Source organism: Camelus dromedarius, chromosome 35, assembly GCF_036321535.1.
Source record: "Camelus dromedarius isolate mCamDro1 chromosome 35, mCamDro1.pat, whole genome shotgun sequence".
NCBI classification, from domain to species: Eukaryota; Metazoa; Chordata; class Mammalia; order Artiodactyla; family Camelidae; genus Camelus; species Camelus dromedarius.
In genome coordinates this window covers 13,200,939-13,225,514 of record NC_087470.1, presented here as the reverse complement: position 1 = coordinate 13,225,514, position 24,576 = coordinate 13,200,939, and the positions used below count along the sequence as shown (strand labels likewise).

Here is a 24,576-nt window from a genome sequence, read left to right as displayed (position 1 = left end):
AGACCTCGCAGGCAGGGCCACTGCCTTCCTGCTTTTGCGCTTCTGTAAAACAGCTTGCTTCTAGGAAAACGAAACTTACCCCTAAGATTCCACGGGTTCCCAAAAGCTCACTCCTGATTGGTCCATTTCTAACACCTCATTTGCATTTACCCCTAAAATTCCATTGGGTCCCAAAAGCTCGCTCCTGATTGCTCCGTTTCTCACCCCTCATTTGCACATGGTGCAAACTGAATCAAAACCTAAAACCCTATAAAAGCTTGTGTAAACCTACAGACGGGGTCCAGAGCTTGGAGTGTTAACTCCTCTGGGCCTGCTGGTGTAATAAACCTGAGTTCTCCAACCCCTGAGTGTTGCTTGGTCTCTGCACGGGATTCACGTTGCTGTCACATCTCGAAGACCCTCTCCGGTGGGAGTGCCCCTGCTCATATGCCTCCTATGAACAGCCTGTGAATGAGGGCAGGAGGCGGCTGCAGAGGACGGAGAACACAGATGGCAGACACCTGCAGCTTTGGAGAAACGGGACTGCGATCCTCCCAGTCAGCTCAGCTTCTCTCCCATTGTCCTACGCCTTTTGTCACTGCGATGTTTCCTGGAGGGTCAGCCCCGACCCCGACTATACCCAGAGCTTCCTGGCTCGGGCACAGCAGGGCTGAAGGGTTCCTGGAGCCCATCCCAGTCCGGCAACTGGGATCTTAGTACAGAAGAGGAAAGCAGGTGGGGATAACATTTAGTGAGTGGGTCGTCTTTCAAGAGCTCAATGTGCTTAAATTTAAATGCCTCCCTTTCAGTGTCGCATTTACAAGGAAGCCCCTCAGCATCCTATTCTCATGATAGAGGAAGCACACGAGACCAGAACTGCTACGAGCTTTTAAACATCCTTAGCGCCTCCTGTCTCAAATTACACACACACCTCAGCCTGAGAGCAAACACTAGAAGTGTACTGACTGTGAGTTCCTCATTCAAATGCCTCTGTTGACAAGATTCAACATCGAAGCACTCCACCTCAGTCTCACCTTTTGGGATCGAAATTTGTAAGGCCAGCAGAAATACGCATTGTCAACAGATTACGTCCTTTTCTTCCCCTCAAAATAGACTGCCTTTTACGCTCTTTTGTTTAGCTGCAGACGCGTTCGCTCCCAGCACTGTGGTCATCTGCGTCATCTGTGGTCCTGGCCCGGCTCCCGGCGCGGATGCTGGGGAGAGCGAGCCACTTGAAGGAGCCCGGCTCCGACCCGTGGGGTGTCACCGTCACCCGCTTTCTCTCTGCTGCCTTCTCCCCATGAACCTGCTGGCAAACTGGGGCCCTAAGAGCACCGCCTGCTGACATTCCTAACAGCTGCAACTATAAAAAGAGAGTTAAGTGTGAACACCGAGCTTAAGCAAAAGCAGCCAATGTGAGTGGGCAGTCCAGCGAATAAATAACTCATCATGGGACACACCAGGTCCCCGGCCCCAGTGCTCAAGCCCTGAAGTGGCTCTGATGTCCCAAAGGACAGTGGAAGCCTGACTAAGCCCACGACCCTCGCTGTGCTGCGGGCTGGACGAGTCCGGGTGGAGACAGCAGGAAGCAATCTTCCTCTTCGCGCTGCTCTGTGCGCCAGATGTCAGGCTGCAACTGACATTGATTTTAACTAAACCAACTCCCAACACATCCAACTAGAGGTCTAGGGCTCTGAAACACACACAGCGGCTTCGGAAGGGTGAACAGAGCACGTGCATTAGCAGAACGGGGCCCCTGGAACTGCTCCCTGTTAACCAGGTATTTGCCACTGTATTCCGGGATCCAAACATAAATTTCTGGTAAGATCAGAGGATGGGATGGTCTGAGCAGGTGTGAATTTATAAGGAAGAACATCACAGAGATAAAGTCAGGGTGTGCGGGTTCTCCCCCGAGGAAACAACAGGTGATGTGGTTCTGGGGACGGCCATGTCTGGAAGTGTATCTGTCAGGAGTTAGAAATTCATCGTAGCAGGGATTAAAGGCACAGATGACAAGAGGTCCCTTAGGGAGTTTCAGGAGCCTAAGGAGTGAGCACATGACATGCTTAGCACTGTCCAGGAGGGGAGGTGTGGTCTGACCACCAGATACATTTATTCTTAGCCTCTGAGTCGCATAAATCTCAAGCACAGAGAAAGACAGCGTATCAGGTCAGGGAGGGTCCAACATTAATAAACGGACAAAGTCTTTCTGTTAAAGAAAAGTGGCCTTTTGCACAGCAAAGGAAAACAAAAAGACAACCTACGGAATGGGAGAAAATGTTTGCAAAAGCTGAGACTGACAAGGGCTTACTTTCCAGAATATGTAAACAGCTCATACAGCTTAACAGTGACAGAACAAACAACCCAATCAAAAATGGGCAGAAGACCTAAACAAGCATTTCTCCAATGAAGACACATGAATGGTCAACAGACACATGAAGAAATGCTTAATATCACTGATTATCAGAGAAACGCAAATCAAAACTACAATGAGGTGTCACCTCACACCAGTCAGAATGGCCATCATTCAACAGTTCATGAGTGACAAATGCTGGAGAGGCTGTGGAGAAAAGGGAACCCTCCTACACTGCTGGTGGGAATGCAGTTTGGTGCAGCCATTATGGAAAATAGTCTGAAGCGCCTCAAAAAACTAAAAATAGACTCACCCTATGATCCAGCAATCCCACTCCTAGGCATATACCTGGAGGGAACCTTAATTCAAAAAGACATCTGCACCCCAATGTTCACAGCAGCACTATTTACAATAGCCAAGACATGGAAACAACCTAAATGTCCATCAACAGATGACCGGATAAAGAAGCTGTGGTATATTTATACAATGGAATACTACTCAACCATAAAAAAGAATAAAACAACGCCATTTGCAGCAACATGGATGTCCCTGGAGATTGTCATTCTAAGTGAAATAAGCCAGAAAGAGAAAGAAGAATACCAAATGATATCACTCCTATGTGGAATCTAAAAAAAAAAGACAAATGAACTTATTTACAAAACAGGAACAGACTCACAGGCATAGAAAGCAAACTTATGGTTACCAAGGGTGAAGGGGGTGGGAAGGGATAAATTGGGAGTTTGAGATTTGCAGATAATGACTGATACATACAAAATAAACAACAAGTTCATACTGTGGAGCACAGGGAACTATAGTCAATCTTGTAGTAACTTATGGTGAAAAAGAATATGAAAATGAACGTATGTGTATTCATGTATGACTGAGGCACTGTGCTGTGCACCAGAAATTGACACAACATTGTAAACTGCCTATACCTCAATAAATACATATATATACCAAAAAAAAAAAAAAAGAAAAATGGCGAAATGTTGGTAAGTAGATTTTTTTTCATGTGGTGTAAAGTGGTAATTTATATTTAAACTGATTTCATGAAAAATTATCTCGGCATCTAGCAAAGCACCTAAAATATGAGTCAGGTCTTCAGGGTGGAGGATGGAGTTCGTGGCGGATGAAACATTTTTGGTGGTAAAGAACAGAGCATGGCTGAAACAGGAAAGCTTGAGGGTTTTAAGGAAATTCCATCAACCCCACTTCACGCACGGGCCAATCCTCCCCCGACCTGCTGGGCTAGCTCTCAGCAGAGCATTCTCTCTTCTAAGTAGCTGCTGGGACATTTTTCCCCCTGTGTAGTCCAAAGTTTCTTAGTTTGACAGCTGGTCTGGTCTTCTCAATTATATACTGTATGGATTTTTTAAGTTTTATTTTGGGGGGGGGCGTAGTTTGATTTATTTATTTTTTTAGTGGAGGTACCGGGGATTGAACCCAGGACCTCGTGCCTGCTAAGCACACGCTCTACCCCTGAGCTACACCCTCCTCCCCGACCATGTGGGTCCTGACACCCGGACCTGCTTCTTACAGAGCTTTCATTGTCACATGCATTTTCCCGCAGGGCGAAGCACACGGCAGATGCTTGAAGAAGGCTTCCTGAGTTAGCATCAGGAAGCACGTGCACCGTTATCTGAGACCTGCCATTAACCTGTGAGAAACTGGGCTCCTAAACTAAACACAGCCCCGCAAGATGAGAGAAAACCCCAAAGGGGAGGTGAAAACTCCGAAGGGTGGAACAGAGGTCGCCTGGACCCCGGGCCCACACAGCGCCCTTGGCAGGTCTCCCCGTAAGGGCCTGACGGGTTCCGCCCCTCCTCACCCGTACGGAGGAAGCCACCCCGGCCACGTCCCTCCCCGCCTGGGGCCGCCCACACCTTCCACGGCCACGGGCATCCTTCCTCGCGCACAGTCCACGTCTGCTCCCCCCGCCCCACGCCATTCCCGCCTCACGGGGCCGTTACAGCACGAGCCAGCCCTTCAACTCCTGGAGGGGGTGGTTCTCATGGTTTCCCGGTCTCTCTTCTCCAGGAAAAGCACGCCCCATTTGGGTACCACCCTGGCTCCCCAACATCAGGAAGGATGCCTCCGCTCTCTGCCTGCAGCCTCACACGGTGCTAACATCCTCAGCAACCACAGACAGCTGAGTCATAGCGAACTCTCTGTCAACGGCAACTTGCCAGGCTCTCGCAGTAAATTCTGTCTTCCCATCCTGCGCCGGTACAGCAGGGCTTCGGGACCTAAATATAGCATCCTACAGTTATCCACAGTAAAAATTAAATGCATGAAATCTGGCCCATTACGCCAGCCAGTCAGGAGCTTCTGAAGCCTCACGGTGCCACTCCAGGCGTTCACTACTCCTTGTCATTTTCTGCCGCTTAAAATGAAGGATGTGAGTCAAGCTTTGTTGGGATCCAGCAGTGCCGAGCACACCCGTCTGCAGTGACCCCACGGCAGGTGGCAGCGTGGCAGTGTCCAGCCACCCCACGGCAAGGAGGAGAATGGGGCTTGGGTCGGGACACAAAGTGGACTCCTTCACACCCTGAAGCCGTAAGCCAGACTCCGAGGTCGCCCCAAATTCCCACAGGCAGTCTGGAGGAAGATCAATGGAAGAGAGAGAGGAGGCTACCCCACGAATGGAGTCCTGGCCGAGCTGCATGGACTGTCAGAGGGGACGCAGCCAGCGGTGCAGACTGGGAGGGAGGACTCTGCAAGCGGGGAGGGAGGAGGGGCTGGGTGCATTGGGCATTTCCTGGATCCCAACCCGGGCATGTGGCCCAGGCCCCCACGAGGTGTCTTCTGCTTAGCTGTCCTACGTGTCAGCCAACCACATCAGCTCACGGCCTGGACACAAAGACAGCAGGAGTGAATGTTCCGGTATGTGGCTTGCGTGTTCATTTTTAAAAGACGGAGGATGAAAGGAAGAGAGGGAGGGAGGGAAAGAAGGAAAGAAAACGGAAAAGGAAAAAAGAGATTAGATGTAAGACATTTTCTCCGTACAACCTGAAAACATACTGACAACGGAGCCGACGGCGAATCCCATTCAAGACCTTCCTGCCGTGCTGGTTTCTCATTAATCCTACTTGCGCGGGTCCAGCTGTTGGCCAGTCACGAAGCGGCCTAGCCGGCCTGTTTGTTTAGCCCGGAATTCCCTATCTTACCAGACATGGACTGAGATGCTGTTAAAGGTCCTCCACGCAACTCAGGCACGAGCCAGGTCGCAGATCTCCCAGCCTTGTGGTCCCACTGGGAAAATGCGCCCAACCTCATAGGACGTTAGCAGGCAAACCCGAATGGCAAGAACCCGTTTAACAATTCCTTCTGGGTGATTCTCGGGAAGCCTTCGTGGAGGTGCCTGCTCCGCTGCCCCGGGGGACCACTCACTTCTCATCTTTCGCACAAGCCCTGTTGAAAGCTCGGCCTGGGAGGCCGCTTGCTTCCTTAGCACATGACGGCCTGGGCGTTCCAGCCTTGGTTCCCTCCTAAACCAGGCTGTCTGCGGTCCCCGTGACGCTTCAGGGTTCCCGTTAATTCCCCGAAAGATATCAATGAGTCAGAGCCATCTCTTTCCCACACTATCTATTACTCACCACCAATTCCACTTTCCTGTTAACAAGCTTCTCGATACTATTTAAAGTATCTGTTTATTTTTAGCCTTATCACGGCAGAACACGGCAACCGGAGCTCCAGCCCTGCCATGGGAAAGATGGGGAAGTCCTCCATTTGAATGAAGCAGCCGTAAGCCCTCCCCTGCAGGACCCTTTCCATCAACAGGAAAGGAGGTGGCCCAGGAGGAGCCCCGCAGCTTCAGATGGTCACTGAGAAAGCAGTGGCTGCTCAACACCGCCTCCCATCCCAGTTACTGGCATGGGAGTTAAGGTCCGCCCATGCCTGCTGGTTGGGAATCACTCTTCAGGCGAGTCTAGGACACAGCCAGGCTGAGAGCCAGCGCCCTGCGGGTGGCACGCTCTAGACTGTCACTCCTCTCCTGGGACCCAGCACGAACATCGCAGGGGAAGGGACGGGGTTCTGGGGTTTCTGATCAGTTTAAAAAAAAAACAGCTGTACTGAAGTAAAACGGATACACAAAGAACTGCACATAGTCCAGACGTACAAAGTCGTTGAGTTTGGACACATACAAACACATGGTGCCGTCATCACAAATGAGGTGACGGACATATTCTGGTAAGTTTCCTCACTTCTGTCAAAAGAACTTTCACCTCTCCAGTCACAGGCTTCAGACCTCATGCGTGCCTGGCCGTCGAGTCAAGAACTTCACAGACCTGAGGGTGAACTGGTGGTTCGTTCTTTCTGCCCCTTTAGCTGACGATTCTCCTGTCAGAATCTTTCCCTTCCTGGTCTGATCTGACTTCCCTGACAGGCGGGGATGTGCCCTGAGTCTGGGAAGACAGATGCTTATATTCTGACGACCTTTTATCGTCTCGTGGCAAAGTCACACATCTCTGGGCTCTGAAGAGGGGACCGCAGTGGCTCTGACGAGACCGGACCTCAAGACTTGGAGGGTGGCGGGGACAGACCCCCTGCGAGGCATTCCTCCAGAGACACGCCTTTTACCAGAAAGCATCTCAAACTTGATCAAATCAAAACTGGTTGTCCGTATGGGTGGCACGTGGGAGAATTTTACCTCCAGTCTTCCAGGGAGAAGGCATTACAAATGCTTATTAGAAGCCTTAAAATTAAAAGACCACATAGGTTAGAAAGGGCTCATTTCCTTGCCGTTTGAACTGCTGATCAGCTGCTGCCTCCAAGCCAGCTGCACCCAGAGCGGACGTGGGGGGACGAGGTAAGACGGACTTTCGCACGATTGCTGACCTCTGCTGGCTTCAGAGCCTGAAGCTCCACCCTCGTGATTCTAAGGGTTTCTCCACTCTTCTCCTTTGGGTAAATTGCTGATCACCGAATATCAGTTCTATTCAACTCTATTCTGGAAAACAAGGATCTTTTCCTTCTAGACTTTGGGGCTGACCAAGTCTCCGATTAAAAAATAAATTCTGGCCAGGGAGGTCATACGGGAAATGGTAAAACAGAAGTCCTCCTATGACCCTGTAGAACTGAAATCTGATAATAAATTTCATTTCATTGAAATAACACAAGTGTGGCAAGTACACATGGAACCATGAACTTGGCCATGAGCCCTGGGAAGCAGACATTGAAGTGCCCATTAGCTCAAAAGTCTAGAAAGCTGGATTCGGGTTGACACGTGGCTGACTTTCTCAGCTCGACTTTCAGTTGACTTGGTAACTATCACGTGCATGCTTAGACCTCGTCGACCTGCATCCTGTCTGTGGACTCCCTCCTGAGCTCCAAAAGCAAAGCTCTCACTGCCTGGATGTTCCGGGATGTTCTTGGAATGTCAGACTCAATGTCCTGCACTCCCTCTTCTGCTAAAACCCTCCCTGAACCCGCCCTCTTCGTGGGTTCTCTCATGGTCTGTCCAACCAGAGACCTCTGCTTTAACGGCTCCCTCCACCCTGCGTCCACTCTTCTGGGAGATGCGCCTGAGTCCAGAACCTCGCTTCTTGGCCCCATCGGCACTGAAAGAGGCAGACCCTCCACGCTGCGCCCCCTGCAAAGCAACCTCCTCAGCTCCAGGCTCGACCCCCCAGCCCGTCACTGTCCAGGCAGCCTTCTGAGAGGCCAGGCTGCTCCCCTGCCTTGTGCAGCAGAAGGAAGCCCAGCTCCTCAGAGGGCCGTTCAAGACCCTTCTCAATGAGCCTCAGCCTCCCCCCACCTCATCCCCTGCCACCTCCAAGGCAGCCCCAACTGCAGCCTTGTGCTTCCCCAAATGTGCGCGCACCTGCGTACCTCACTGGTGCCTCTGAGCCTGCTCCTCGCCCTTCAGAGGTCAGCTCTGTGGGGTCTTTCCCAACACCACCCACTCGCCCTCCCCCGGGACACGATCCTCCCCTGGCTGGGTCCCCATTTCTGCAGCCCTGACCATGCACAATATTTTCGTTCATTGTTAAAGGCATCTGTCCTCCGCCGGACCGTGAGGTTAAGACCAATGCTCGCCCATCCCTTCATGCACAGCCCGGGTGCTTACCATGGCTCCCGGCACACCGTCAAGTGTTTCGCCTTCAGCAGGAGTGATTTGCTGCAGACGCTCCCTACAGTGACCGCGCACATGACCTAGAACTCAGGGTGCAAACTGTCCCCTGATGACAGCATGACACCCAGCGCTGGTGAGGGTGGTCGGAAGCAGCTGCTCTGACGCCCCGATGGCTGATTGTATCCTGACAACCTTTGGGGGACCAACAGCATTTGTTCGAATATAAAATAAGCATGACCTTTGCGTCGGCAATTCTGTTTCTGCAAATTCATCTCGTGACAAAGTAAGTTCTTAGGACATGTTTAGTTCAGTCCTGGGGCACACTGGGATCCTTTCCCCAAACTCCTGGGATCAGATTTGTAGAGACCCAGAACGGTTTGGGTTCATGAATTATGAGATACGTAACACCACGTGGGATACATCGCTGCCAGCCGAACCTGCCCTGAAATGCACAAACCAGGAGGCTGCGTTAGCCTGATGTGGCCCCAAGGGGTTCGATGCCTCGTAAGGGAACTGAAACCCAGCCCAGAGTGGATTCCTGTAAATGCCTCGAGGTGAGGAAGGAAACCCATGACCTGCAGCCAATTCTGTTTTCCAAATCAGGCAGCCGCTTAAGCCAGTCAGATCGCTTCCTTGTCTGCATCGCTGTAAACACCCCGCCCCCAGCTCCGGTCGGTCGGCAGAAGGGTCCTCGTCACCCCCTCCCACCCCCACCCCAGCCACCGGATGGTGCTGTCCATCTTGAATGGATGCTTTTTGCTCACATGAACTCTTAAAAAATTGAACATGCCTCCGTTCATCTTTTAACACATCATACTAAGTGGAATTTTAAAGAGAATAAAAATAGCCCCGTGGTGTTCAAGTCCAATCTCTCTACCAAGGGAATTATTTAAAAAAAAACTTGTTGATGAGCACTGCTTGACATTTTAGAACAACAGATTAGGGTGTGCAGACCTTCAACAGTAGACACAAGAGGTGGCGCTACCTGAATGCACGATGATTGTAAGGAAACATGTAAATAAATCGCGGTACCTCCCCGGCGACTGCTGGGTCACTGGGAGTTACAATGGGGTTGCTGTGTATGCTGATTTAGAAGAATATTTATAATACGCACTTGATGGGAAAAAAAAAAACCCAAGTTACAGAGTATATATAGAAACATGACATTTCAGAGGTTGTCTCAGTCTGTTCAGGCTGCTGTAACAGAACTCCTCTGACTGGGTGGCTTGCAAACAACACACATTTATTTCTCACAGTTTGGGGGCTGGGGAGTCCAAGATCAAGCTCACGGTCATGTTTCAGCGAGGCCGCTTCTGGGCCACAGCCTCCTCGTGGGCCCTCCCGTGGCGGAGGGGCAAGGGAGCTCTCTGGAGGAGCTTTCCCAAGAGCATTAATCCCGTGCAAGAAGGCTCCACCCGCATGACTTAAGCAATTTCGAATACCATCACCTTCGGGGTAGGAGTCAGCATGTGAATTTGGGGGCACCCAAATATTCAGACCACAGCGGGGTCTCGACATCTGAAAGGAAGAATTACTGTGAAATCTTCCTCCTTGTTCTAAGGACATAAAAATGCCCCCAGCTTGTATCAGGAGTCTTCACTGAGAAGCACAGCAAGAATAAAAGACCGGAATCCTGCTCCTGGGCATACATCCAGAAGGAACTCTACTTCAAAAAGGCACCTGCACCCCAATGTTCATAGCAGCACTATTTACAACAGCCAAGACATGGAAACAGCCTAAATGTCTATCAACAGATGACTGGTTAAAGAAGATGTGGTATATTTATACAATGGAATACTACTCAGGCATAAAAACTGACAACATAACGCCATTTGCAGCAACATGGATGCTCCTGGAGAATGTCATTCTAAGTGAAGTAAGCCAGAAAGAGAAGGAAAAATACCGTATGAGATCACTCATATGTGGAATCTAAAACAAAAAACAAAAAAATGAACATAAATACAAAACAGAAACAGACTCATAGACACAGAATACAAACTTGCGGTTGCCGGGGGGGAAGGGGGTGGTAAGGGACAGACTGGGAGTTTGAAATTTGTAGATACTGACAGGTGTGTATAGAATAGATAAACAAGATTATACCGTATAGCACAGGGAAATATATACAAGATCTTGTGGTGGCTCACGGTGAAAAAGAATGTGACAATGAATATATGTATGTTCGTGTATAACTGAAAAATTGTGCTCTGCACTGGAAATTGACACAACATTGTAAACTGACTATAACTCAATAAAAAAAATGTAAAAAAAAAAGGAATGAGGGAGAAGAAAAGTTCTTTAGACCATCTGTCCCCAGACCAGACACCTCCCCTCCTCGGCCTGCCATCAAAGGTTGTGCTCAGCTTCGCCACCACCAACCGTGGAGGACGCCCCCCCGCCCTGCCCCACTGCCCCCCACCTTGTCCACCCTGCTTACACCTCAGGCTTCCCAAGCTGCCGGGGGGAGCTGGGCGCATGGGGTCTGCTGGCGGGCATGGAGGGCGCTCTCCATCCGGCCCCGGGTCACAACAGAGCCTCCTGCCGGTCGCAGGCCCCCTGGACCAACCTTGGCCCCTCTTGGGGGCCCGTGTCTGGGATCTTGACCTGACCCCTGCGAACACTGCGCCTGCTCACAGCATTAATGATCCACAGCAGAGACACACACCTGTTGAGACACAACACCCGGGGGGATGGGAGTACCCCTGTTCCTTCTGCCCTCTGAGCCGGGCAGTTGTGGAGTGAGTCCAAGTCTGAGCTGCACTGATTCGGAGAGGTTCCCCACATTCTTTCCTTCAGGGGTACTTAGATCTAAAGGAAAAGCTAACAGGAGCAAGCAAGTGCGCTGCCCAGAACCCAAATGCCCTGTTCCATCTGGGTCCTTTCGCACCTGCCAGCTCTACTGAGGGCCCCTGGGTCCTGTTTTTAAATCACTGGTGTCTAGCTAAGCAGACCGAATCAATTTCTAACATACTCTGAATTTTCTGGAAGGAATTACCAGATCCATCTCTGTTCATACAAAACAGGAAACACGCACATTTACATCACCGGCTTTCTCTGGCTTGTTTAAAATCAAATGCAAAAAGTCACTGTCGGAATAAACCTCCATGCACCCGACTGTCACAGAGCTCTATGAGACATCTTAGGAACCTCCAAATCCGGAAGAGCGAGTGGTCCCAGGCTCCTAGACCCAGTCCACCACCCGACTGTGTGGCTAGCATCCTCTCCTCACTGTTGTGTCTGTACCAAGAACCCGCAGAAGGTGACTCACTGCTTAGACAGGAAATATTAGGGGCTTACTCTGTACTTGGCAAGCAGGTTGGACCCTTAACACGCGAAAATCCATCGCACATCTGTACCCTCGCCTCTGGTTCAACACACAAGCCTGCTTTGGTTTTTCACCTTTTTGTTCTCCAGGCTCTAAATGACGCGGCGCAGCCAGCCAGCGGGTGTCATAGAATGAGCAGGGTGAGACCTTGGAGATGATCGAGCCCAAGACACTGGGGCCCAGGGAGGTTAGGAGATCTACCCGAGGTCACACAGCAATCTGACGGCAGAGCAGGACTCGAAAAGGTTCTCTCGACATCAGGTCCCTGAAACAAGCCCCATCATCAAACGACGGCAGCAAGTCACTCTCTCTCTCCAAGCCTGCAGAGCACAGAGCCCCTCCCGTGTGCCGGGCAGCGTGTCAGCACGCAAGACAGGACCCCCGACTGGGGAGGGGACAGAAGATGGTCTATTTTGGTAACAGTAAGTCCTGTGATGGAGCAGGGAGGGACACACGGCCCTCAGCTGGAAGGGAGGGGAAGGAAGGGAAAGGGAGGCGGGCCACCACAAAGAGCCTCCTGGGGCCGCCACGGGCGGCGAGCTCAGGGAAGCCCACTGCACACAGTCAGCGCTCAAGAATGCCAGCGATTCTCAGCCTTTGTACTGATTAATCCCCTCGCCACTTGCTTGACCCAGTGGGCGGCCCCGCCTCAGCTAGCCTGGGAAAGCTCAGGGACGTTCTCTGCTCTGAGGGAGACCTGGAAACATGGGTGGGTCTCGGGGACGGCTGGAGGGAGAGCCCGGGCGTGAGGGCCTCCCACCGCCGTCAGCTCCCCAGAAGGCCCTGAGGCCCCGGGTCCCCCACACTTGGAGACTCACGCAAGTCCACGTGCCCGACACAGACTCGACACCCATCACCTTCATCCGATTCTGCCTCCCAGGCGGTCTCCCACCTCTGCTCTTGTGGACACGTGTGGACAGCAGCTGTGGGTGGGTGACCTTGGGCTGTAAATCTCAGCAGACAGGGTGGCATCTCTCGCAGACAGGAGGAACAGTGCCCCTGATCTGAGAGGCCCCCACTGCCCACACAGGGTCGATTCTGGCCGTGGTGGTGCCCGCCCAGGCACCTCTGGATACTGGATACAAGCTGCGAAGGGCCCCCCAGAATCATCCAGAGCTCACGCCACAGCGAGACCAGCTCAGCCAGCGCCCCGACCTCTGTGGGGCAGCATCCCCACCCCTAAAGGCAGAGGTCCCACCTGGTCCTTGCTGCACACAGAGCCACGGACCCTCTCCCAGCCACAAGGAAATGGCAAACATTATTGATGACACAGACGTTACAATCATACAAGGCAGCATCTACCCTCGTGGGAGTTGCCGCTCCCATGGCTCCTTTGTACCAAGAGAGCCAAGAGGCCAAGGGATCTGCTGGTGAGCGCAGGTGAGCCAGAAACACCCAGGTGCTGCACGGAGCACGGGGCGCATCAGCGCTCCAGCCACCGGACGAGGGCTTCCGGCAGCTACAGGACATCCAAGTGCCCCCGGATGTGACGCTGCATCGAGACCCTTCTCTGACAGCCCCCCACGGTGTGCAGTGCTCCCTGGAGTCTGAACAAACAGGGGGGAAGACATCCCCCTCCCCTGATCCGTGCAGCCCTGCGAGGCTGGCGGGCACCCGCTCCCCCGCAGACCACCCCCATCTCTCACCTCGCCTGCCCACCGCAGGCAGGGGCTGAATGGGCAAGCCCTCTCAGAACTCAAGACAGGAACGAAGGAAAGCGCAGGAAGGGGCCTGGCGAGGCCACGTGGCCACTGCGATTTTCAAACCACACTGTTGCTACAAGGAGACGTCTCATGAGCCCAGAACCGAAGTACAAGGAAGGCACATTTTAATTAAAAGATTTTGAAGGGACAGCCCGCAGACAGGAAAGAAAGGTGGTCAAGCGCAGGGTAGGTGGAAAGAATAAATAACAGGGGAGAGGTTTGAAAAACGTGTTGCTTCTCCACTCAGGTTCCCAAGGGACTTTTCATTAAAAAATGAGAATACATTTTGTTTGTACACATATACACATGCAGTCTTCTAGCTCAGCACTGGTAAAATGACAAATTAAAGGAATCAAAAACCTCGACAAAGGGAGAGAGAGGGAGAGAGAGAGAGAGAGAGAGAGAGAGAGAATTTGGATAAATAACTCAATCAGGCCAGAGTCAAAATGTCCACAGAGCTACAGCAGAAACCTAATTATCTTTTTAAAAAAATTAGTCTCATCAGCTTGATAACTGCAACGCTAGAATGAAATTCAGGAACATGCAGAGATAAGAGAAGCAGAAGCGCAGGGGGGATTTCTGGTGGTGCTGTTACAGCAAAGGGTGACAGCTCAGGGTGACAGCAACCTGGATCCGGGCAAGAGACCAAAGGACACTGGGGGGTTGGAGAACTCGGGTTTATTGAGCCAGCGGGCCCAGAGGAGTTAACCCTCCAAGCTCTGGACCCCGTCTGTAGGTTTACACAGGCTTTTAGAGGGTACTAGTCAAGATTCTGCAACATCATATGCAGAGCAGGTGTAACAAACAAACCAATCAGGAATGAGCTTTATGCAAATGAGGTGTTAGAAATGGACCAATCAGGAGTGAGCTTTGGGAACCAATAGAATCTTAGGGGTAAGTTTCGCTTTCCTAGAAGCCAGCCCTTTTACAGAAGCACAAAAACAAGATAATACCGCAGGGCTAGGGAACCCGATGGCGTGGGTGGCAAAGCAGTGGCCCTGCCTGGGGGCCTGCCGGTCTCTTCATGGGGCTTCCCACCTCAAGACAAATGAAATTAGATTTCAAACGTAAGAGTAAAATCTCTAATACAAGTGCGTAACCTAGACGTCCCCTCCCCAGTGTGCTCCAGGGCAAATGATCAGCATAAAACAGAGGCGCCATTTGTAACGTATTTTCTGCAGAGGGAAAAACCCTATAATAGGATAAAAATACCATCTTGAGTCATCAATGTCCTGAAGAACTATGTATTTAAGAGAATAAAGCATAAAGCACTTAACCCAGAAGAAATGAAAGGTGGAATACAGTTTTTAAATGAGATCTGTTATAACTCATGATTTCTGAATTTAATGTTAAAAGGTGCTTCAAAAAATGAACTGCTCAGTCACACACTATTATGCCACAGCCCCCGCGGCACAGGCGCCACTGAATCCCCACAATCAGCACGTGCCAGACGCTAGACATGCAAACGTGGATTGAACGGAGGAGGGGCAGTGTCTCTATGCCAGAGCAGCAAGCATCCCGCATCCGAACATGTGTCTGACACACCGTGTGGGCCACGTGGCACCAGCCCTGGTGGGGCCCTGGATGCCCAGGCCCCCAGCAAGCAAGCTTGGACCAGGTGAGAGTCTCCCTTGTCCACACCACATCGGTGCCACGCCCACAGAAACCACGATGGGGTTGGATTCAGGGACCAACACACAGGCTCAAGGTTGTGATCGTCCAAAAGCCGTCCAACCTGCGGCAAATCAATCCTTGAGCAACGTAAGCTTGGACAGAGTAGAATGTACCTAAGTCACCTCTCCTCCCTCCCCTTGGATAACAGGGGTGGACGCCCAAAAGCGGCTCCTCTCCGTGGCACCACACTGAGCCCCGGGGGGTGTGTCAGGGCACCGATGTCCCTCAAGCCTGCAGGGAAGTGGCAGGGCCAGTCTGTGTGGGAACCAGTCTTGTGCGCACGCACCACAGAGATGCCAGCTGGCCTTGGGTGGGCACATATTTGCATACAATTTCCACGCTGACCACGCACAGGCCCTGTGCTACAAGCCAGAAGGTCAACACTTGTGTTCACATCTCATGCAGAAGCTAGCTGAGAAGGTCACAGGGCTAGGAAATGACAAAGCAGCGATGGAACTGCCTGGAACTGGACAAGGGCAGTGACTTCACAACATGATGACTATACTATGGGGCACTGCACTGTTCACTTTATTTACTCACTGATTCATTATTTTTGTGTTCTAAGAATTCCAATATAATTTATTATTTTTTTAAATTGTGGTTCAGTTTACCATGTTGTGTCAATTTCTGGTGCACAGCACAATGCTTCAGTCATACCTGAACATATGTATGTTCATTTTCATATACTTTTTCACCGTGAGTTACTACAAGATCTTGAATATATTTCCCTGTGCTCTACAGTATAAACTTGCTTATCTAGTCTATATACATTGGTCAGTATCCACAAATCTCGAACTCCCAGTCCATCCCTTCCCACCGCCTCCTCCCCTCTGGCAACCACAAGCCTGTATTCTACGTCTGTGAGTCTGTTTCTGTTTTATATATAAGTTCATTTGGTTTTTTTCTTTTTTCTTTTTTTTTAGATTCCACATATGAGTGACCTCATACGGTATTTTTCTTTCTCTTTCTGGCTTACTTCACTTAGAATGACATTCTCCAGGGCCATCCATGTTGCTGCAAATGGCGTTATTTTACCATTTTTCATGGCTGAGTAGTATTCCACTGTAAAAATACACCACAGCTTCTTTACCCTGCACTGTTCACTTTAGAATGGTTAATTTTGTTATGAGAATTTCACCTCAGTTTTACACAAAAGTATCAGAGCAAAAATTTAGACCTTAATCCTCTGGACTCTGAAACACTTGAAAATCTATGATTAAGGGCAAGAGGCCAGAATCCAGGAAATGGAAACAGGGAGAAAGAAGCTTGTAGGACAGCAGCTGTGCAGACATGAAGACAAGCATCGAGGGTCAAGCTACATGCTGTGCTGTGTACGGTGCTACACACTGGAGCCAAATAAATGCACACATTATGGGCCCCACACCAGAAGCACTCAACAGACACGCCGTACTGTGTGGAGACTTTCCAGGATGCTGCATCAGAGCCAATAGGGAAGGAGGAACTGATTCCGAAGGAAGGTTTCTCTGTCACCAAGGAGCCTGCCAGGCAGAGAACCAGGAAATGCCGGAGACGAACAGCAGAGCCAAAGGCGGGGAATGGACGAGCAGCCACGCAAATCCACCCAACATTCAGGGATGCCCCCCGTGTGCCCGACGTGATAAAGCCAGACAAGTATCATGGGAACCTATTGTTTCTAAAGGTGACTAAGAATTTGAACTTTGTTCCTGATATTTTTAAGTAGGGAAGCGACACAGAATTTTCAGTAATTTATTGAGAAGTGACAATTTAATGAGAGAAGAGAAAGAAAGGAGGGCCACCAGAAAGTCATGTCCAGACTCCATGGAAATCCTACCAAAATTCCAATGGCATTTTTCAGAGACAGAAAAAAAAAAATCCTAAAATTTGTATGGAATCACAAAAGACCCCAAATAGCCAAACGATCATGAGAAGGAAGAACTAGGAATCAAGCTCACTGACATCAGACGATACGACCAAGTTACAGTAATACAAACAGTTCGGTACTGGCACACATATACACACGCTGACCAATGGAACAGAATAAAAAGGCCAGAAATAAACCCTCGCATAAACGGTCAACTAACAGTTCACGAGGGAGCCGAAAGCATCCGATGGGGAAAGAATAGTCTCTTTAACAAACGGTGCTGGGAAAACTGGAGAAACACACGCAGAAAAATGAAACGGAAACCCTACCTCACAGCACTCACAAAGATTAGCCTGAAACGGATCGAAGACTTAAACATAAGACCTAACACCACAAAACCAGAAGAACATGCAGGGAGAAGCGCCTCAACACCGGCCTTGGCAATGACTTTTTGGACACGACACCAAAAGCACAAACAACAAAAACACAAAAAGCAAAAAAGGACTAAAAAGCTTCAAACTAAAAAGCTTCTGTTCAGCAAAAGAAACACTCAGCAAAATGAACTACTGGAAGAAAATACTTGCAAACCACGTAACAGATAAGGGGTTAGAAGGAACTCATATAGAAAATATAGAAGGAATTCATATAGAAAAAAACCAAATAATCCAGTTTTTTAAATGGCAGAGGAGCTGAACAGTTCATTTTCCAAAGAAGACATACAGATGGCGAACAGGTGTATGAAAATGTGCTTAACATTGCAAATCATTAGGAAAATGCAAACCAAAATCACACAGAGGTATCACCCCACATCGGTCTGATGGCTATCGTGAAAAAGACAAGGTAACACAGACATAGAATAGACTTGTGGCTCCCAGCGGGGAGCGGGATGGGAAGGGACAGACTGGGAGTTCGAGATTTGCAGATACTGACTGGTGCATATAAAACAGACAAACAAGTTTATACTGTACAGCACAGGGAAATATATTCAATATCTTATGGTAGCTCAGGTGAAAAATATGAAAATGAATATGTGAATATTCATGTATGGCTGAAGCACTGTGCTGTGCACCAGAAATTGACATAACATTGTAAACTCACTATAACTCAATAAAAAAGAAGACAAGGTAAGTGTTGGTGTGGGAGAAGTGTGAAGTCAGTGCACTGCTGGTGGGAATGCCACTTCTGGGCACACATGCAAAGGAAATGGGAAAAAGATCTTGAAGAGACAGCTGCAATCCTGGGCTCACTGCAGCAACTATCCACAGCAGCCAAGGCAGCCTGCATCAGTGGGCGAATGGGTCAAGAACACGTGGCACCTGTACACACAATGGAATACGATTCAGTGCTGAGAAAGCGGGAAACCCCGCCATTTGCAACAACATGGACGGACCTCGAGGCGATCATGCTAAGGCATACAGAAAAAGGTAAATACTGCACGATCTCACTTACATGTGGAATCTAAAAAAAAGCAGAACTCACAGAAAAAAGAGAGTAGAAGGGTGGTTACCAGGGGGCTGGGGGGGAAGCGGGGGAATGAGGAGATATGTGTCAAAGGGTACAAACTTCCAGTTACAAGTAAGTTCCGGGCATCTAACGCACAGCATGGTGGTTGTAGTTAACAATACTTTATCATATACTTGAAAGTTACTAAACGAGTAGATCTTAATGCCCTCATCACAGAAAAAGAGACGGTAATTATGGGACGTGATGCAGGTGTTAGCTAAGGCTACGGCGGTGATCGCTTTGCAGCAGGTAAGCGCATCCCATCACTGCGCTGCGCACTTTTAAACTTAGACAATGTTGCAGGCCGGTTATATCTCAGTAAACCCAGGCTGGGGGAAAGAACGTTTATGCAGTGCTTCAGGTGAGTGTTAACAGAGGTGTGGATACAGGTGAAGGCTGTGGGGACAGACAGCAGAGGAACAGACAGACCAGAGATGGATTCAAGAAGACTGGTGTGTAGGGCTGGGGTTTGCAAGTGGCTGCGGGATTAAATGACACGAATTCATGAAAGGGGCGAAAAACAATGCCCAGCCTACATTAAGGGCCCAATAAATGCTCCCTGCTATCGTTTTTACACTTCAGTACTCTAAAAACGGGTCGAGTGGCTTTATTTTTTAAGTTTTAGGACGCTTCCCCTCACTATCAGCAGAGAGGTGACAGGAACCCAAAGCAGCAGGTCCGAGTGACAAGAACGGGGCCTGGCTTGGTACTTTTCTGTCAAAGCAAAAACACTTTCAAAACATGTAGTGAAGAAAGAAACGGACAAAGGAACAAACGAGCAATGACCTCTGACAAACCAGGAAATGGCTTATCAGCTGATCTACCAAACCGTCCAAGAAAGGTGCATTTTCGAGGCAGAACACACAGGAAGGCGTGGTTGACCCGCCCAGGAACCAAATGTTTCACGTCCAAAGCCCTTATGCGTCTGCTTTGCTGTCCAAGTGGACTTCTGTCTTTTTGCAGCTGCAGAGGACTTCTGCCAGGACCCCCATCACGTGGGGCATGAAGGACCCCTGCTTGTCGGCATGAAACCAAGGCGGGAAAGCTGCCCATCTCCGTGCACGCCATCCCCCTGCACAGCCAGGCCACCGTCCCACCTACTCTGGTCTCTTCGAGGTGAGAAACTCCCTAAGAACGACAGAGACGGAAAATGCACATCTTGGCCAATTGAAAAATAACCCTCTTTGCGATCATCATGTATAGTGTTTCCCAGGGGAGGGTACAGCTCAAGCGGCAGAGGGCGTGCTTAGCAGGCACGAGGTCCTGGGTCCCATCCCCAGCACCTCCTCTAAAACTAAATAATAAAACCTAATTACCTCCCGCCCGCCAAAAAAAAAAAAACAGTAAATGTACAGTATTTCCTGTCCAATCTCCCTTTATACCAGGAAATAGAATGTTTCTGCTCTAGGACGCATTCGGTATACGCATTACTGAAATTTCTCATGTTTCGCAACATTCAATACAGTGTTTTTGGGAAAAGCTGGTTTGGTGCGTTCCACTCAAAACTTAGGGACCTTCAAAACACAGTCAAAAATAATAACTGATAATCTAGAAAGGTAATCTGGCCACCCAGGCAGGTGGGTCAGCAGAGAGAGTGGCCAACAGAGCAGGTGTGCACCTGTCTGGGGAGGGGCCGGGGGGCCCAGCGGTCACCGTCATCTCTCTCTCTCACACGCACACCGTCACAGCAGCTGAGCCAAGTACGTTTTCCTGTCCCGTGCAAGAAATTCAAAATTCTACTTCTGCTACGGTGCTCCGTCTGCCTGGGAAGATTTGCATAAACCAGCATAACCCTGGCCTGGCTCAGGCGTCTTGCCCTTTGTGAATATCCCGGGCGAGTTAACACGAACCAGAGAACAGAGCGCCCAGCATTTAACGCTGTCCCCACAGCGGCTGGTCTGAGCAGGCGGGGCGTCCTCAGGGAGGTGGCCTGCTCACTGGAGGGCAGGGGCCGGTGAGAGCAGGGGCGGGGGGCTCCCAAGGCTGGGCTGTGACCTACAGAATCGGGCCCACAGACAAGCGCAAATACTTACATATAATATGTCGGATAAAGTCCTTCGAAGTACCAGCAGTGCTTTCTGGCCTCTGTACACTGGAAATAAAAGGAAGAAAAGGTTTGTCAGTGGAAAGCTGCTTGCATATTGTGGAAAAGATCTCACGGAAAGAAACAAGGAAGCTTAAAGTGTGAGAAGCAAGGGCTGGGGGGACGACAAGGAACTAGAGAGACCCACCCCCAACATGACTTTTCATTCCTGCAGATGTTTTAAAAGGGAAGAGACCATCTATTTCCCTAAAATTTTTCTAGCCTTCCACGCCTCTGAATTCAAGGGCGTGAACAACTCATTACAAATGAAAATTAAAGATGATTCTTTCTTAAAATTCACATGGCGTGTTACTCCAAGTACCTGAAGGACGTTAGAAATGCAGAATTACAAAGGTTTCCCCAGCTTTTGTTTTTGAAAGACATTGGAAACAGTCTGAACGATTCTACATCTTTGTATTTCAGGGTACAGCTGAGCCCTGAACGACGCAGGGGGCTCCCGGGCGCCCGCCCTCTGCAGAGCTGACAGTTCACGCAGAACTTAGCCCCCCACCCCCTTCCCGGTTCCACAGATCGGTTCCTCAGCGCTATCGTGTTTACTGTTTTTAAAAATTCACGTGAAGGGGACCCACGCAGTTCAAACCCATGATGTTCGGAGGGCGCACTGTGTTCCAAAAGCCATCGACCCCTCAGTGGGCATCTGTGTCTGCCGGACTCTGGAAGTCGGCATCAGTCATCACTCACTCCCAGGGACGAGGAAGACGGAAGTGGGGGACAAGGAGGGACCACAGGAGCCTCCCCTGTGCTTCCGAGGAAATTGATGTGGAAATTCCCGGAGGGCGGGGCAGAGCGGGGGCCGCCGCACCTCCCACCCCCAGCAGGTGTGTCCGTGCACCAAGAGCTCCCAGCGGAAGTGCCCTGACTTGGCCCAGCAAGGCTCTTCTAAAATCACTCCACTCATGCCATCATTTTAAAAATAAAATACACACCCTCCTACCTCCACGATCCAGCTCACTGGCCCCAAGCGTAAATCCCACCTTCAAATACGACAGCGCAAAGCTGCCGGCAGGCAAAGGAGCAGTGAAAACAACGCTTTCTTTGGGCGAGGCGGGGACGAACTGTCCTGCTGGATCCGACCCCCGCGGGGTGTGGGATGGCTCCTGCCTCGGCCTGCCCGACAGGTGCGTAAGGAAGTTCAGAAACAGACCCCGAATCTAAGAGAGAGGTGGGTTCGAACGTTACATGTTCTGCCGGCTAAATCAGCTGGGTTATGAAAAGAGCATGAAGTACTGCATTTTTTTTAAAAAAATATGCTTTACGACACTCAGCAGCACATTTAGGCAGCCTGAAGTGACCCAGCTTTATTCATGGAAAGTGAGTTTAACTTAGACTAGGTTAGCTGTTGTCCAGTTCAAGAAATGAAGTTCAGACGGCTGAAGAAGTCAATTTAGTTGGGAAGGAAGAATAATTTCAGGTCTCTGCCCGAAATGGCAATTCATTTCACTGGAGTCTTTGATGACACAACTGAGAAACCAGGGGGAGCAGCATTTCAAATGTCTCCTCTTTATATTCTCCATCACCGCTGGGGACAGACACACCGTCTCGGAATCTGACACTCAAGTTCCAGACACAGTGAAGAAAGAGTGCCAGCCCGAAGCTGGGGACACCAGGGCCAGACGCTGAAGCCGTCCCTTCCCACCGCCCCGGCCCCTCCCAGGGCAGCTCAGTGCAGGGGTGGGGGGTCAGGACACAGGCCCTGCTGTGGGAAAGCCCTCTGCAGGCTCCGTCTTCGGAACCACCACGTTCCTGGCCCCCAGCACCTCATCTCCTAACTCTTAAGGAAACAACAGAAATAGAACCATTAAACCTTTTAGGATTTTTTTTCTTGGTATGCGAATATGAGGAAGGCCAATTTATAGATTAAAAACTGGGGCCCGCAAGGGTGTCTTACTCAGAATCACAATGTTTCTTTATGGTGTTGCTGCCCAGAGTTACCCGAGGGACCTCCTTTGCCCCCCGCCCACTGCCCCATGCTGTCCGATGACTGCAGGACGGCAGAAGCGAACCGGACCGAGGAGTGGCACCTGCTCCCAGCTCCCCCGTCAGCAGGTGAGAGGCCGGGGGCGGGCGGCAGGCAGCATCCATCCCCAGCCCGCGCATCTTCCGCACTCAGCTGCCGGCGGGCGGGGGCGTGGGGACGTACACACGCGTGTGTCACAGGGCCGAGCGGAGCACAGAGCTACAGCAGCTTGTGTGAAAACCTGAGTGGTGAGACGGCATGGCTCCCAGACACTCCCGTTCATGTCGTGGCTGCTGGGAAGGACACTTAGCAACGCCTGCCAAGCGAGTGTTGCGTTTCTCCTCCATCTCTGGTGATCTCTCCATAATCATGGGACGCCCCACGCACAAGGTTATTTATCGTGGCATTATTTCTAACAGCCAAATCCTGGGAAGGACGTTGAATGCCCGCTCACAGCAGGCTGGCTAGGCGGGGGACGGTGAGTCCATACAGTGGAGGACCAGGCCACCGAGAGGATTGAGGTTTCTCAGAACCAGGATGAAGTGACTTCCAAGAGGCAGCGCTAAGTGAGGAAGTAGCATGCCGAGAGATGCACGTAGCATGTTATTTTTTACGGAAAAGGGAAATTGTACATTTGATTAATTCTTTGCAAAAAAAAAATTACAGGAAGGGTTGTGCAAAAAGTAATGAACTGCTTTAAAAAAAAGGATTAAAAAAAAAAAAAGGATTTTTTTTTTTTTAAATCCACTCTTCCCAGCCTGAACACGTTTCCTAAGGACCAGCAGGGAGCTTCTACACAGGCCACCACTTTGCCAGGAGCAACCACATGAGGGAACTGGGGTTAATGCTCGCACGAGATCGGTACGGGGGACACCCTCTCCCCTCGGTGCCCCGCCTGGCGCAGACGTCCAGCACCCTATTTCCACCCACTCTTGCCCAGACCCCCCCAGATCTCTTCCCGGCAACTCCACTGGGCCTTGCTGGTTATTCTTGCCCACAGTTACTGGCCAATAACCTTTCGCCATTTTTCACTGATCCACTCAAATAAGACCTATTTTTAAAACATTAACCCAGTTTGCTCCTTTATAAAAAAAAAAATTCTCTTAAGAGAAAAAAAAAATACGGCTATGAATATTTCCTGAAACAGAAGAGAAAAATCCCTTTTAAACTGAGCTACCTAGGGCTAAAATATAGTTTCCTTTTATTTTCCTGAAATTGGGTTAAGTTCTTTGAAATTTGCTAATATCCAGGCAACTCCTTCAATTTTTTTTTTTTTTTTGGTCGCTGGACTTTTACAACAGCTTCCTTGTGAGGAATGTCAACGCTGTAACGACACATCTATTCCACGTTACAGCTGGATAACGTAAAGAACACAAGTCGTGTCTCATTCACCAGCTGGAAAACACTGGATAAGGACCGAGAGGTCCTGACGCTTCTCGCTGTTGAGGCTCTCCTTCAACAGACGCACGACACTGGGCACCAGGTGTCACGGAGAGCTTGCACAGCATCCCAGACGCCTTGTGGGATAAACGGAGATTAGGTTCCACGGGGCGGGAAGTGCTGGGGGAGATTCTTGCGGGAAACCAGCCAGGATGGAGAGCCAGGCTGTACCAGGGGAAAAAGTCCACCAGCAGAGCCACCATCCGCCCACCCACGCCCATTTCCAAACCCGGCATAAACACCAGGATTCGGGGCGGAGGCAGGCAGCTGGGGCTCTGCAGAGGTGGTCAAAATGGGAGTTTGCAAGGGATGAGTGAGGGGGGCTTTCCAGAGTAGCCCCCAACACTGGTGGGCTGTCGGAGGTGACGCCGTGAGTGGGCAGACGGCAGCACGGGGAACAGCAGAAAGAAGGCCTCAGCCAGGCTGCAGTGCATCGAGGGGCCGGATGGCTTCTCCGCATCGAGGAGGAATGAATGGAAGCCGAGAGGACCACGTTCCCACCCTGACTGCCACTACCGGCCACGTGGCCAGTTAGTTCGGATCTCAGCTTCCTTATCTCTAAAAAACAGAATTTAGAAGACAGCTTTATGAAGTGACTGAGATTGAATATATCAAAATACCT

At 50.3% G+C, this 24,576-nt stretch overlaps 1 protein-coding gene across 1 annotated transcript in view; it reads right to left on the bottom strand.

Moving 5' to 3' along the window:
• The window catches only part of VOPP1 (VOPP1 WW domain binding protein), a 93,951-nt gene that overhangs the window by 26,109 nt on the left and 43,266 nt on the right, over window positions 1-24,576 (bottom strand). Inside the window, exon 2 of the mRNA XM_031445015.2 lies at window positions 20,487-20,545. Coding sequence (XP_031300875.1) covers window positions 20,487-20,545 — 59 coding nt within the window. The remainder of the gene's footprint in view (window positions 1-20,486; window positions 20,546-24,576) is intronic.